The sequence below is a fragment of the Lipotes vexillifer genome, unplaced genomic scaffold (genome assembly GCF_000442215.2).
Source record: "Lipotes vexillifer unplaced genomic scaffold, Lipotes_vexillifer_v1.1 scaffold28, whole genome shotgun sequence".
In the NCBI taxonomy this organism is placed as follows: Eukaryota; Metazoa; Chordata; class Mammalia; order Artiodactyla; family Lipotidae; genus Lipotes; species Lipotes vexillifer.
Window position 1 is genome coordinate 1151534 of NW_006793929.1, and position 14421 is coordinate 1165954.

Consider the following 14421-nt stretch of genomic DNA (forward strand, 5'->3'; position numbering starts at 1 on the left):
CTATTAGTCTTAATTAAGTGCCCCAAAGAAGGGGACAGCTTAGCTGAGTTGGGGGAAATTGGACGTAGGAGATTGTGGTTCAGGGAAGGAGAGGAAAAGGTAAACTTAGATGTCAGAGAGACCTAGGGTTAAGATAATGCTGCAAAGTTTAAAAGTGACTCTCCTGAAACTGAAACCGCACAACTCAGATTGAAACTCAAACCCACTGTCTTTTTTTTCTTTTCTTTTCTTTTTAGGTGTATAGATGGTGCTTTTATTGTTATTATTATATTTTTAATAGATCTTTATTGGAGTATAATTGCTTCACAATACTGTGTTAGTTTCTGTTGTACCACAAAGTGAATCAGCCATATACATACATATATCCCCACATCCCCTCCCTCTTGAGCCTCACTCCCACCCTCCCCATCCCACCCCTCTAGGTCATCACAAAGCACTGAGCTGATCTCCCTGTGCTATGCTGCTGCTTCCCACTAGCTAACTATTTTACATTCGGTAGTGTATATATGTTCATGCTACTCTCATTTCGCCCCAGCTTCCCCCCACCCCCATGTCCTCAAGTCCATTCTCTATGTCTACATCTTTATTCCTGCCCTGACACTAGGTTCATCAGAACCTTTTTTTTTTTTTTTTTTTTTAGATTCCATATATATGTGTTAGCATACGGTATACGTTTTTCTCTTTCTGACTTACTTCACTCTGTATGACAGTCTCTAGGTCCATCCACCTTGCTACAAATAACTCAATTTCATTTCTTTTTATTGCTGAGTAATATTCCATTGTATATATGTGCCACATCTTCTTTATCCATTCATCTGTCCATGGACATTTAGGTTGGTTCCATGTCCTGGCTGTTGTAAACAGTGCTGCAAAGAACATTGTGGTACATGTCTCTTTTTGAATTATGGTTTTCTCAGGGTATATGCCCAGTAGTGGGATTGCTGGGTCATATGGTAGTTCTATTTTTAGTTTTTTAAGGAACCTCCATACTGTTCTCCATACTGGTTATATCAATTTACATTCCCACCAACAGTGCAGGAGGGTTCCCTTTTCACCACGCCCTTTCCAGCATTTATTGTTTCTAGATTTTTTTGATAATGGCCATTCTGACCAGTGTGAGGTGATACCTCATTGTAGTCTTGATTTGCATTTCTCTTATAATTAGTGATGTTGAGCATCTTTTCATGTGCCTCTTGGCTATCTGTATATCTTCTTTATTGAAATGTCTATTTAGGTTTTCCACCCATTTTTTAATTGAATTGTTTGTTTTTTTGATACTGAGCTGCATGAGCTGTTTGTATATTTTGGAAATTAATCCTTTGTCTGTTGTTTCATTTGCAAATATTTTCTCCCATTCCGAGGGCTGTCTTTTCATCTTGTTTATGGTTTCTTTTGCTGTGCAAAAGCTCTGAAGTTTAATTAGGTCCCACTTGTTTATTTTTGTTTTCATTTCCAGTATTCTAGGAGGTGGGTCAAAAAAGATCTTGCTGTGGTTTATGTCAAAGAGTGTTTTTCCTATGTTTTCCTCTAAGAGTTTTGTAGTGTCTAGTCTTACATTTAGGTCTAATCCATTTGGAATTTATTTTTGTGTATGGTGCTAGGGAGTGTTCTAATTTCAATCTTTTACCTGTAGCTGTCCAGTTTTCCCAGCACCACTTATTGAAGAGGCTGTCTTTTCTCCACTGTATGTTCTTGCCTCCTTTGTCATAAATTAGGTGACCATATGTGCATGGGTTTATCTCTGGGCTTTCTATCCTGTACCATTGATCTACATTTCTGTTTTTGTGTCAGTACCATACTTTCTTGATTACTGTAGCTTTGTAGTATAGTTTGAAGTCAGGGAGCCCAATTCCTCCAGTTCCATTTTTCTCAAGATTGCTTTGGCTATTTGGGGTCTTTTGTGTTTCCATACGAATTGTAAAATTTTTTTTTACAATTCCATGAAGAATGCCATTGGTAGTTTGATAGGGATTGCATTGAATCTGTAGATTGCTTTGGGTAATATAGTCATTTTCATGGTATTAATTTTTCCAGTCCAAGGACATGGTATATTTCTCCATCTGTTTATGTCACCTTTGATTTCTTTCATCAGTATCTTATAGTTTTCTGAGTACAAGTCTTTCACCTCCTTAGGTAGGTTTATTCTCAGGTATTTTATTCTTTTTGTTGTGATGGTAAATGGAATTGTTTCCTTAATTTTTCTTTCAGATTTTTCGTCATTAGTGTATAGGAATGCCAGAGATTTCTGTGCATTAATTTTGTATCCTGCAACCTTATCAAATTCATTGATTAGTTCTAGTAGTTTTCTGGTGGCATCTTTAGGATTTTCTATGTATAGTATCATGTCATCTGCAAACAGTGACAGTTTTATTTTTTCTTTTCCAATTTGTATTCCTTTTATTTCTTTTTCTTCTCTGATTGCTGTCTAGGACTTCCAAAACTATGTTGAATAAGAGTGGTGCGAGTGGACATCCTTGTCTTGTTCCTGATCTTAGTGGAAATGCTTTCAGTTTTTCACCATCCCACTGTCTTTTAGAGATCACACACCTGGTCTCAGGACTTAATGAAGCTCAGGTTCTTTATGTCTCATCAAAGAAAGAATTCAGTGAGATGCAAAGTGATAGGTTATAATTAGATTTATTTAGAGAGGTACACATTCCATAGACAGAATGTGGTCCGTCTCAAAAGGTGAGAGTGGCCACAGGGCATGGGGGTCATCTCAGAAAGTGAGAGCAGCCCTGGGGAAACATACTCCACGGAGTGTGGGCCATCTCAGAAGACGAGAGACCCCAAAATATGGTGTGGTTAGTTTTTATGGGCTGGGTAATTTCATAGGCTAATGAGTGAGAAGATTATTCCAATTATTTTGGAGAAAAGGCAAAGATTTCCAGGAATTAGGCCACTGCCCACTTTTTGGCCTTTTATGGTTGGCCTCAGAACAGTCATGGCACCCCTGGGTATGTCATTTAGCTAATGTATTACAATGAACGTATAATGAAGCTCAAAGTCTGCTGGAAGTCGAACCTTCTGCCATCTTGGACCTAGTTGGTTCTGACCAGTTTTTGTCGTGTCCTCGGTGGCTATGTCATTTTTATAAAGGTTGTGCCCTTCCCTCCTTTTGCAAAACTATTCCCCCCAGCAGATGGGACTGGCTACCCTCTTACCCTTTTTCTCATCAAAAGTTTTCAATTAAAATTTGAAACTATGATTTTTATCAAAGAAATCAGTGGTAGAGCTGCCACATAAAATAACCATATGCCCAGTTATATTTGAATTTCAAATAGACAACATATATTATTTTAGTATAAATGTGTTCTAAATATTGCATGGGACTTACACTAAAAAAAAAAAATCATTTTTTATCTGGAATTCAAATTTAACTGGGATTCTGATATTTTTATTTGCTAAGTCTGACAATGCAAGCCAATGAGACACAGGATCCATTTCCCAGAAGTCCACATTACAGCTCACATCCATGGCAATACCTTTAAAGAGACACAGCCTTTTATTTGCACACACCAGACTACAAAATGTAGATAATAATTCTTTAATGTGATTCATGTTATTTTGATGACATTTGCGTCAAACTCAGATTCAGAATTACTGGCCTCATTGGCTACTTTTATCTGTGTAACAGCTGAAGCTGCCTGCACGATAATGATCTTGGGTCTGAGCTGAAGCGTTAGAAGCCCTGTCTTCTGAAGTATTTGGCTCGTGCAAGGACGTCATTGCAGAAGTCAGCTCAGGTCCTGGCTGCTTCGGGTGTAGTCACAGAGTCCACCTGGAGTTTGTGAGATGGGTTAATGCCAAGCCCACAGCCCCTCGCTGTGGCAGGGTGCTCAGCAGTTAACTCAGATTCTCTTTCCTAGTTGCTTTTTAGGAGGCAACTGAGGTTTGGGAGAATCTGGCGCAATGAATTATGTTTGTACCTATTAACTCCATGCTGGGAGACCAACCCATGGGTTACACAAAGCTCTCAGGTGCTGGTCAGGGGTCCAGGTTGGAAACCTCCTCTGGATTTCTTTGATTCTAACAGTCAGGACCTCAGTCATCTGGGAAACCTGGGCCTTGCTGATCTAGGAGGTGGGGCATGAAGGCCAGGGTTCCTACGAGGAGAGAGGCAGAGGGTGATGCGGCTTCCTGGGATCAGGGCTACTTTTTCGTTTCCCTTTTTCTCTCCTCCCCTTTGGCAGAACCATGGCCACCTTCAATCTCCCTGAGGATAAATAGTAAAGCTACAAGTTTAGACAAAGGAAGGGACGAGCAGACATTCCACAGCTGTTTTCAGGGTAATGGTGAGAGGCAGAGTTGGAAACCAGAGGTGACAGATGTAGCGTAGGGACCGATCTTTCAGTGCTGTAAGCATAAACCTTCTAAACAGGTCAGAAAGGGGTTTTTCTATCTGGACTTGTAACTCTCCTTTCAGATAATCTGAACGTCTAAAGGTAACTTTTCTACACTTTCTTGTACACCATGTGGGTTTCACCATAGGTAGGAGAAATGTCTGACTCTGGGGAGTTCTTTCTTCATCTTCAAAGGAGATGGACTCATCCTTTACAAAGGAAGCAGAACAGGGCAGGAGAAACGATGCCTGCCCTGACATCACCAATGATGTCCTCGGTCCCAGTACTGCATTTTCCAGCTGCTGGGTGACTTTGCGGCAATGACTTTGTCCTCGCAAATCCACTTCCTCACTTGTAAAGGGCAGATGACTTGCCTCCCCCACCGACTTCATCTCATCGGTTTATTGGATGGGTCCCCACATCAAAATAAGATAAAGTATTTGAAAGTACTTTTAAATTGTCAAGCGCCATGTACTTTGGGAAGCCAATTTAAAGATCATTGAGGAGTACATTTTCCTAAAAGCTTAAAGTGTGAGTGCAATACTTATAGGTTTCTCAACATCGACAACAATGTGAAATGCATAGGAAAAAACATGTCCTCGTTACGTCCCTTGCATCACCAATTCAGCCAACACAGAGTTAATTCGGCAGTGGGGTTAATGAACGACCCGTTCCCTGGAAGTTTCTATCAGGCAGCAAGTGATACCAGGCAGAATTAGTGCAAAACTGAAATTGATCCTCATAACTAAGAATTGTGTAGAAATAAGACAAGGGAAGGGGAATTCAGTGTTTGTTGAGAATCTACCAGATACCAAGTGGTTCTTCACATTATTTCATTGAATCTTCATAACAATTCTCTGAGATGGCATTTTATGGATGAGGAAACTGAGACCTAGGGAGAGTAAATGATTTATCCAAGGTCACATGGTTGCAAAATAACAGAGCAAGGGTTCAATCTGTGATCTCTCTCCTGCACTATCACCTTACTGGAAATCCAGAATAGGGTTTGGTTGCTGACAGCCTGGAAACACAGCATAATTTACTTTGAAAGGAAATTGTGGCTCTAAACAAAGCAGGAAAGTTGATTGTCACATCTCCCAGGCGGAGCTGTGGTTCTCACGACTCCAGGGAGCATCTTTTACTCCGTATTCTATGGAGCGGTGCTCCAGGGGTGCCATCAGCAATAACGAATGTGAAGGAGTCCCTTGGGGTTATGACAAGCCACACGTCATGATTGATGGCAGGTTACCTGCACCACCCTGGCTCCATCGCCCATACTGTCCACATTGACCAGGACGTTGCCACCACGAGACTCCTGGATAAGACACCAGCGATGACAGCAGGGTCCATGCAGTACTTTAGGCCAACTGTACACATGATGGGTTGATATCACAGGAGGGATGGCATGTCTCTTTCAGCCAGCCTTTCAGAAGCACGAACTCTTACAGCAAACACAGAAGGAAGGAGGCGGCTTGGTGTGACTCGTGCTGAGACAGGAGTTCAGGAAGAGAGAGAAAATATACTCCAGGGACTTGGTCAGTGGTCTAGGACCGAGAAGCCCAAGTTTTGGTCTGAAATCCCTTGTGGCCACATCCCCCGAGGAGTGTCCTCTGTGCTCCTCATCTGGGCTCTCAGGGGCTGCTCTGGCCCGCCCTGGAAAATTCCATGGGCACAGACACCATCAGCCCCATCCTAAGCATCCCAGAGTGACCCAATAAAATGTACCTGTCCGTCAGCTACCATGTGACAGAATATGAGAGAAAAGTTCTCCCACCTCTTCAAGGAGTCCTTGGAGAGTTTCCCTGGCAGCTTTCCTCATCCTGCCCACCTATCTGCCCTAAAGTGACACCCAGAATCATGTGAGCTTAAACTTTTATGAAATAACGAGAAATGGCAAAGTGAATACCAGTACTAATTTACTTGGCTAGCCCACTTTCCTGGTTTCACAAGCACTCTCATCCACCTTACATCAAACAAAGCTGTCAACACTGTAAAGTAAGTGCTGTTCTCACCCTTCCAGTGGATGCTTAGGAGACCCGAGTGACTTGTTGAAGCCCCAGAGCTAACACTCAGACAAGCTGTGTGGACCCCACGTCGCATGCTATCTCCATCACTCCTCTGCGTGGGGCTGTGGAAAGTAGTGGGAACCTAAAGGATGTGCTGAGAGGCTCAAAGCTGTGGGGAATGCCAGGGAGGCTTGGAGCGGCATCTCAAGGGAAGGGACAAAACCCTGTGGAAACCACGCTTGCCAAAAGGAGTCACCTTCTGAGAGAACGAGGACGAAGAGGAGGGGGGCAAGGTGGACAGTGAGATGATCAATACCACAGTATTTTAGGCCTCGACGCCTTCCAATCCTGCAAGACGCCCCAGGGGTGTAGAGGGTCTGGAGGTCTCCACAGCATCCCCAACTGCTGCTTTCAGATGAGCCTACAGATGGAGAAAATGTCAGCCTAAGACACTGAACTAGTAGTTCCGATCCTGCTTCTATCCATTATGAAGTGTGGTTAATAAAAATAACTGTACTAAAATCAATGACAACAGGAACTCAGTTTGCCATGGAAACACTTCTGAAATTTACAGTATGGCAACTAAGTTATCACAGATACTAACTGCTTACCTCCTCTTCCATGGACTCGAGAACGGTTGGAGCAGTTATACTACTTGCAAAGCTCTGGGGCTGAGCAGTGCTGTTGGGTGGGTGTCTTAGAATCAAAGCAGAGATTCTGTGTTCCCTGTAAATTAGTCCTCATCTTGTGTCTTAGGTGAACTTGGCACTTCTCCCTCAAATACTCCTAACTCATTGGTCTGGTGAGATACTTGTGTTTGCTCTGGAGAAACATGTAGTATGAAGCCTGGTCCTCCCTGGGATCTCAACCCAGACCCAAAGTAAAGGCACAGCTGGTAAACTGGGACTTGGAGTTGGCTTCCCCTGCTCTTGTGTGCACTTCTAGGTGGGAGCCTAAGACAACAAAGGGGGGAGGATATGTCGTGAGGTCCAGGACCAGGTCTCTATGCCGGGGCTCCCTCTTTCCCCTTCTTCCCTTTCTCTCTTTGTCCTTCCATCTCTCTCCCTAACTTTCAGTGTCATTCTAGTCACTGAAGGGGAGTGCATTCTCTAGAATTTATAATTCACACCATAAGGAGGGCACATAAGCCAGCAACAAGTTACCTACAGGGGGCAGGAAGCTGCCCCTTAACAGAATCATCTCACTATTATCAGCCTGTAAGGACTTCTCATTAGATTACTCTTTTTGATTAATTTAATCTTTGACTAAATTAGATTATATCATCAAATCTTAATGATATGCAGATCTTTGGAAATATATCTGTTGCACATCATCATCTGTGTACTGTAGGTTTATGTAAATGCATTATAAAGTTCTGTTTTCTTACTAAGAGCTTCATGGGATTGACATCTGAAAATACTGGTATTTTGGAGTAAATACTTCTATTTTAAAATCTTGTGATGAGTAATCTCAGAGAAATGAGGAAATGAAATGACTTGGTCTTTTATGAGTGTACTAAAAATTAAAGGAGCCAACAGTTCCTTGTTTATTTTTTAATCAGTGTACTTTTATCTTTATAATTGGTGACAAATACCCTTAATAGTAGTTGGTTGTGTCACTCATTACTCCTTGCCCTGTAGTCTCTCCCTAATCACATTATATGCTCCCCAAAGTTTCTTTTTCTTTTCCCTTGTAACAGTCTCCATTTTGTCTGATATGAGTATTGCTACTCTAGATTTCTTTTGATTTCCATTTGCATGGAATACCTTTTTCCATCCCCTCACTTTCAGTCTGTATGTGTCCCTAGATCTGAAGTGGGTCTCTTGTAGATAGCAAATATATGGGTCTTGTTTTTGTATCCATTCACCCAGTCTATGTCTTTTGGTTGGAGCATTTAATCCATTTATGTTTAAGGTAATTATTGATAATGTATGTTCTTATTGCCATTTTGTTAATTGTTTTGGATTTGTTTTTGTAGGTCCTTTTTCTTCCCTTCCTCTTTTGTTCTCTTGTGATTTATTGACTAACTTTAGTGTTGTGTTTGGATTCCTTTTTCTTTTTCTGTGTGTATCTATTATAGATTTTCAGTTTGCAGTTACCATGAAGATTTGATATAGCAGTCTGTATGTAAGCAAGATTGTGTTAAGTTGCTGGTCTTTTTTTTTTTTTTTTTTTTTTGGGGTAGGCAGGCCTCTCACTGTTGCGGCCTCTCCCGTTGCGGAGCACAGGCTCCAGATGCACAGGCTCAGCGGCCACGGCTCACGGGCCCAGCCGCTCCGCGGCACGTGGGATCCTCCCGGACCGGGGCACGAACCCGCGTCCCCTGCATCGGCAGGCGGACTCTCAACCACTGCGCCACCAGGGAAGCCCCAAAGTTGCTGGTCTTTTAATTTCAGATGCATTTCCAATATCCTGCATTTGTGCTCTCCTCACAATTGCTGATTTTGATATCAAATTTGTGTGCAGATGATTTCCTACCTTTACTGTATGTTTACCTTTACCAGTGAGCTTTTCCATTTGTAATTTCTTGGTTTCTAGTTGTGGCCTTTTCTTTTCCACCTAGAGAAGTTCCTTTAGCCTTTGTTGCAAAGCTGGTCTGGTGGTGCTGAATTCTGTTAGCTTTTGCTTGTCTGTAAAGCTTTTGATTTCTCTGTTGAATCTAAATGAGAGCCTTGCTGGGTAGAGTATTCTTGGTTGTAGGTTCTTCCCTTTGATCACTTTAAATATATCATGCCACTCCCTTCTGGCCTGCAGAGTTTCTGCTGAGAAATCAGCTGAAAACCTTATGGGAGTTCCCTTGTACATTATTTGTTGCTTTTAATATTTTTTCTTTGTCTTTAATTTTTGTCAATTTGATTACTATGTGTCCTGGCACGTTCCTCCTTGGGCTTATCTTGCCTGGGACTCTCTGCGCTTCCTGGACTTGGGTGACTATTTCCTTTTCTGTGTTAGGGAAGTTTTCAGCTATTATCTCTTCGAATATTTTCTCAAGTCCTTTCTCTCTCCTCCTTCTGGGACCCCTATAATGTGAATGTTGGCGCATTAGACGTTGTCCCAGAGATCTCTTAGACTGTCCTCATTTCTTTTCATTCTTTTTTCTTTATTCTATTCCACCACCACAGTGATTTCCACCATTCTGTCTTCCAGCTCACTTATCTCTTCTTCTGCCTCAGTTATTCTGCTACTGATTCCTTCTAGTGTATTTTTCATTTCAGTTATTGTATTGTTCATCTCTGTTGTTTGTTCTTTAGTTCTGCTAGGTCTTTGTTAAACATTTCTTGTATCTTCTTGATCTGTGCCTCCATTCTTTTTCCAAGATTGTGGATCATCTTTATTACCACTACTGTGAATTCTTTTTCAGGTAGATTGCCTATCTCCACTTCCCTTCGTTGTTCTTCTGGGGTTTGATCTTGTTCCTTCATCTGGAACATATTCCTCTACCATCTCATTTTGTCTAACTTTCTGTGATTGCAGTTTCCTCCACAGGCTGCAGGGTTGCAGCTTTTCTTGCTCCTGCTCTCTGCGCCCCGGTGGATGAGGCTGTCTAAGAGGCTTGTGCAGGCTTCCTGGTGGGAGAGACTGGTACTTGCCCACTGGTGGGTGGAGCTTGGTCTTGTCCCTCTGGCGGGCAGGGATGTGTCAGGGGGTGTGGTTTATTGGACACCTGTGTGTTCAGGAAGACTTTAAGCAGCCTGTTTGCTGTTGGGTGGGCCTGTGTTCCCACCCTGTTGGTTGTTTGGCCTGAAGCATCCCAGCACTGGAGCCTACAGGCTGTAGAGTGGAGCCAGATGTTGGTGAGAAAATGGCAGCCTCCAAGAGGGCTCACACCAATGAGTACTCCCCAGAACTGCTACTGCCAGTGTCCTTGTCCCTGCAGTGAGCCAGAGCTGCCCGCCACACCTCCACAGGAGACCCTCCAGTACTAGTAAGTAAGTCTGGTCCAGTCTCTTATGAGGTCACTGCTTTTTATCCTGGGTCCTGGTGTGCACAAGGCCATGTGTGCACCCTCCAAGAGTGGAGTTTCTGTTTCCCCCAGTCTTGTGGAATTCCTGTGATCAAATCCTGTTGGCCTTCAAAGCCAGAGTTACTGGGGGCTCCTCCTCCCATTGCCAGACCCCAAGCTGGAGAGCCTCATGTGAGGCTCAGAACTTTCACTCCTGTGGGAGAACTTCTGTGGTATAATTATTTTCCAGTTTGTGGGTCGCGCACCTGGAGTGTATGGGACTTGATTTTATCATGATTCCACCCCTGCTACTGTCTCATTGTGGCTTCTTCTTTGTCTTTGGATGTAGGGTATCTTTAGCACTTTTTTGTTGATGGTTGTTCAGCAGTTAGTTGTGATTTTGGTGTTCCCATAAGACGAGGTGAGCTTATGTCTTTCTACTCTGCCATCTTGTCTCCTTCACCCAAAGTTCCTTATAGTCCCAAAATTCCTTGTAAAATTTAAAAAAATATTTGTTGAATGGATGGTTCAAAAAGAAAGGAATGAATGTAAGGCTGGCCCTATCTGAGAAGTTTTTAAAATTCAGAGCCAGGAAAAAATTTGCTTCTCTTGAGGAACTATGCTTTCTACTTTTCTTTGTCCAAAAAAAAAAAAACTTGCCTTTTCCTCTTTGCCCCAGTTGCAAGGAACCTTAGGACCGAACCTGAAATGCCAGCATGGCAACGATGTCAGCCTCAGTGGTTAGCTGAGTCCCATCTCCTTGATCCCAGTGTTGCTAGTTTTGTATTGCATTGCATTAGTTTTACAATGGTAAATCACATCAATGCTTCTGTAGAATTATATGGTCTGTTAATAAATTCAATAAATACTTCTGGTGAAAGAACTTTTGTAGAGGAACAGTGAGCATTTTTCAATGGTATGGATTTAAAGTCTGGCCCAAGCAATGCTGCTGTAAGTCCACCCCACATTCTGGAGAACCCCCTCCTTTTGTGAGGCACCTGGCAAGAGGCTGCTTGTCAGTGGCTGTTAGCAACTCCAGGATTTGTTGAACAGCTTGGGGGGAAAAAGAACATTTTCCACTGCAGTTTTTTTTTATTATTATTATTATTTTATTTTATTTTATTTTATTTTTTCCACTGCAGTTTTAAGTATCAGAAGTACCACTATGTTCCCATGCTTATCTTTCCCATCTCCAAGGTCATTTGGGAAAAATGCAACACACTCACCAGTAAAGGCAAGAAGGCCCAGAAATAGCCACAGCACAGACATATTGATGACTTGGCACTACGGATCCTAAAATGATTTTAAAATAGAAATTAGCTCAAAGATGTGACGATATCAGTTGTTGTCATAACATTATGTAGTGTTTCTATGGAAAAGTGTGAAAAGAATGAATGTGTGTCCCCCTGTCTGAACTAAGAAAATTAATTACTTGAATCATAATGAAATAAGCCAGAGCGGGACATGTGCTCCATCCATCCTTTTAATTAGCTTAAAAATGACGAGACTCCTGCTCAGCCCACAGGGACTCAACATACTGTCGAGTTACCAAATACAGCTTCTTTCAAGATACTTTGATTCTCAGCACTGAGAAATATGGTGATCTGACCGCAGATCTTGAAAAGCCAATTTCTGATGCATGTGCCTTATCCCAATAGCCTCTTCATTATCAAAAGATAATACCAACAGTAGAATTTCTTATCAGTGCTTCTCTTACTTTGGGTTCTTTTTCCTTCAGTTAAGAGGCAAGGTTACGCTTTCCTTGGTGCCTTGCCATCTTTGCTTTGGTTAGAGGAAGGAGCTGGAAGACATTCCCCACTGCTCTAAGCCCCCAGCCTGGGAATCTCAGACCCCTTTGGTCTCCTTGAGCCATGTTTCCCGTTCTCCCTCTGCAGGACTCCTAGGCAGGAACAAACCTGGGCCAGAGCCTGGGGAGACCAATAAACAGGCTATTTCCACCAGCAAAGTCAAATCCTCATGAAGTCAGGTCATGATAGGGGTCCAGGATTGACCTCATAAGGGGGTCAGCAGACAAGAGATCAGACAGCTGGTCACCATCAAGCACTTGCTCTCAAATACTTTCTCATCCCAGCCATTCCTCTAATCACCTTCCTCGTGTACAAAGAGCCCTGGTTCCCCCACTAGCTACCAAATGAATATACAAATGCCACCCAGAATAGCTTGCCGCTGACCCCAGGGGATGCCTGAGGGGCCAGCCACCTGCCCCCAAGGCCTCCACCTTCCACGAGCCCCTTCTACTGCTGGCTGCTCCCATCATCTCCCTTGGTCAGCTGAGCTTGGCTACGATCCTTTTGAGTTATTACTATCATTACAAGCGGGGTGTGTATATAAATATGTACTTAGCACTTTCATAATGCTTTTCTCATCTCTTTTGTTTGAAGGTTAGTATTGTGAGTGGTTCCTTCCAAACACCCAGGAAGAGAATATGTCAAGATGAGGAAGAGGTATTAAGGAAGTCATTTGAATTAACAAAGAGCCACGCTTTTTGTTTTTCTTCCCTACAACATTGAGATGGTCTGTCTGATTTCCCTTAGTTGAGTAGAAAATGTCGTGCCCAGTCCAGAACACCAGAAAGATACAGGAACTTTGAATTTTAGCTGTGTTTACAGGAACTCTCAGATTCAATCACCTAACAGGAATCACCCACTGAGCCCCCAGCACTGAATGAGAGAGGACACTCCGTCCCAGGAAAAAGAGCAGAGAAAGAGCCATGTAGGTACAGGAAAAGCTCATAGTTTCATGAAAGTGTATATTTACAGAGGCTTCTCACTGGCTTTATGGAAAGGACCCATCAGAAAAAAGGACTGCTTGCAAAACCCAGAGCATTTTACTCTCTGTACTGCTTTTCCAGGGGAAAAAAATACTTCTTGGAAACACAAGTGGAAAAACTTAGCTTTTATCGCAACATGAAAGCTCGTTTCATTTTCCGTGTTGCGTAAGCACTTGAATGAAAAGAGTCTGTGTAAATACATGTGCCAATGACTTAGGAACACAGAGTCACGTTGTTTTTGTTTTTTCAATTACATCAGGAAGGAGCAAGAAGTGACAATAAGACATCGACACAGCATGTGTTGAAGGAACCCAAACTCTGTGACCCAACTTGCTAGGTGCCAAAAAGGAGTCTATGTTCAGAAGGGAGTGTTGAGGCGTCACTGGAGTGCGTGTGGGGAGACTCCATCGGTCACCCAGGACCGATCCAGTCAAACCCCTGTGGCTCCAGACACTTGGAACCATTATCAAAACGTCAGGTCAGTCCAGCACTGTGTTCATGATACCAAGCACAGCATCCCTAAAACTGTGACAGACAGCATGGGGGTGTCAAGGTGGAGGGCATGCTGGAAAATGACAACCTGAACACCATTTGGGGCCAGTTCAGGTTCCTGGTGGCCTCCACTCACCCTTCTTCCACTGAGCACTTTGTAATTCTCAAAGCAGTGTTTAGATTTGTAAGGTGTCATGGACCATTTCCTCCTCAGTTAAACAATGTTTCCGGAAAAGATGGAAATAAAGGTCTTTGGTCTTTGTAGTTCTCTCACAAGAGAGCCCCCATTCCTTTTCCATGAATGTTCTCCCAGATTTTCCCCACAAACCTTGAACCATAGGCATCCCATGTCCTTAAGGTCCTCCAACCAGCCTGAAAAAGGTGCCCTGTTAACATCCTAAGGTGCTGGGAGATGGAGGTGGCCCTGCCCCATCGTGCCCCACCCCACTTGGTCCTGGAAGGATTGAGAACTGCTCTCTACACACACACCAGGCAGGTCTCCTCTGCTCCACGTTGTACTGTCACCCCGACCCTGGTTTTATTGCTAACTCAGCTTTCTTGCTTGCTCCCTATGGACTGAAAGGCCTTTCCAGTAGCATCACATCTTAGCCATAACCCCTCATGCTCTCCCTCCTCACACATACCCTAGCATTGCCCCACAGACTGCTGTGCACCAACAGGCCTTCAATGAAAATAACAGCGATGGCAGCCACATGTATAAAATGTTTCTGCCACTAGGACCACATTTTCTTGAGGAAAATCTAACTTTCTAGAGTCAGATATAAGAGGCTCCTTTTAAACTCACTTTTTGCAGAGTTACATTTTCACATGGTCCATGAAAATATA

At 43.0% G+C, this 14421-nt stretch overlaps 1 protein-coding gene across 1 annotated transcript; it reads right to left on the reverse strand.

The window, feature by feature from the left end:
* Nucleotides 1-3682: 3682 nt before the first annotated feature.
* Nucleotides 3683-11561, reverse strand: LYG1 (lysozyme g1). Its single transcript, XM_007466889.1, is given in 7 exon segments — nucleotides 3683-3740; nucleotides 3742-3781; nucleotides 3938-4106; nucleotides 5593-5657; nucleotides 5660-5782; nucleotides 6666-6770; nucleotides 11519-11561. Coding segments are annotated over 7 exon segments (603 nt in total).
* Between the last annotated feature and the right edge of the window lie 2860 nt (nucleotides 11562-14421).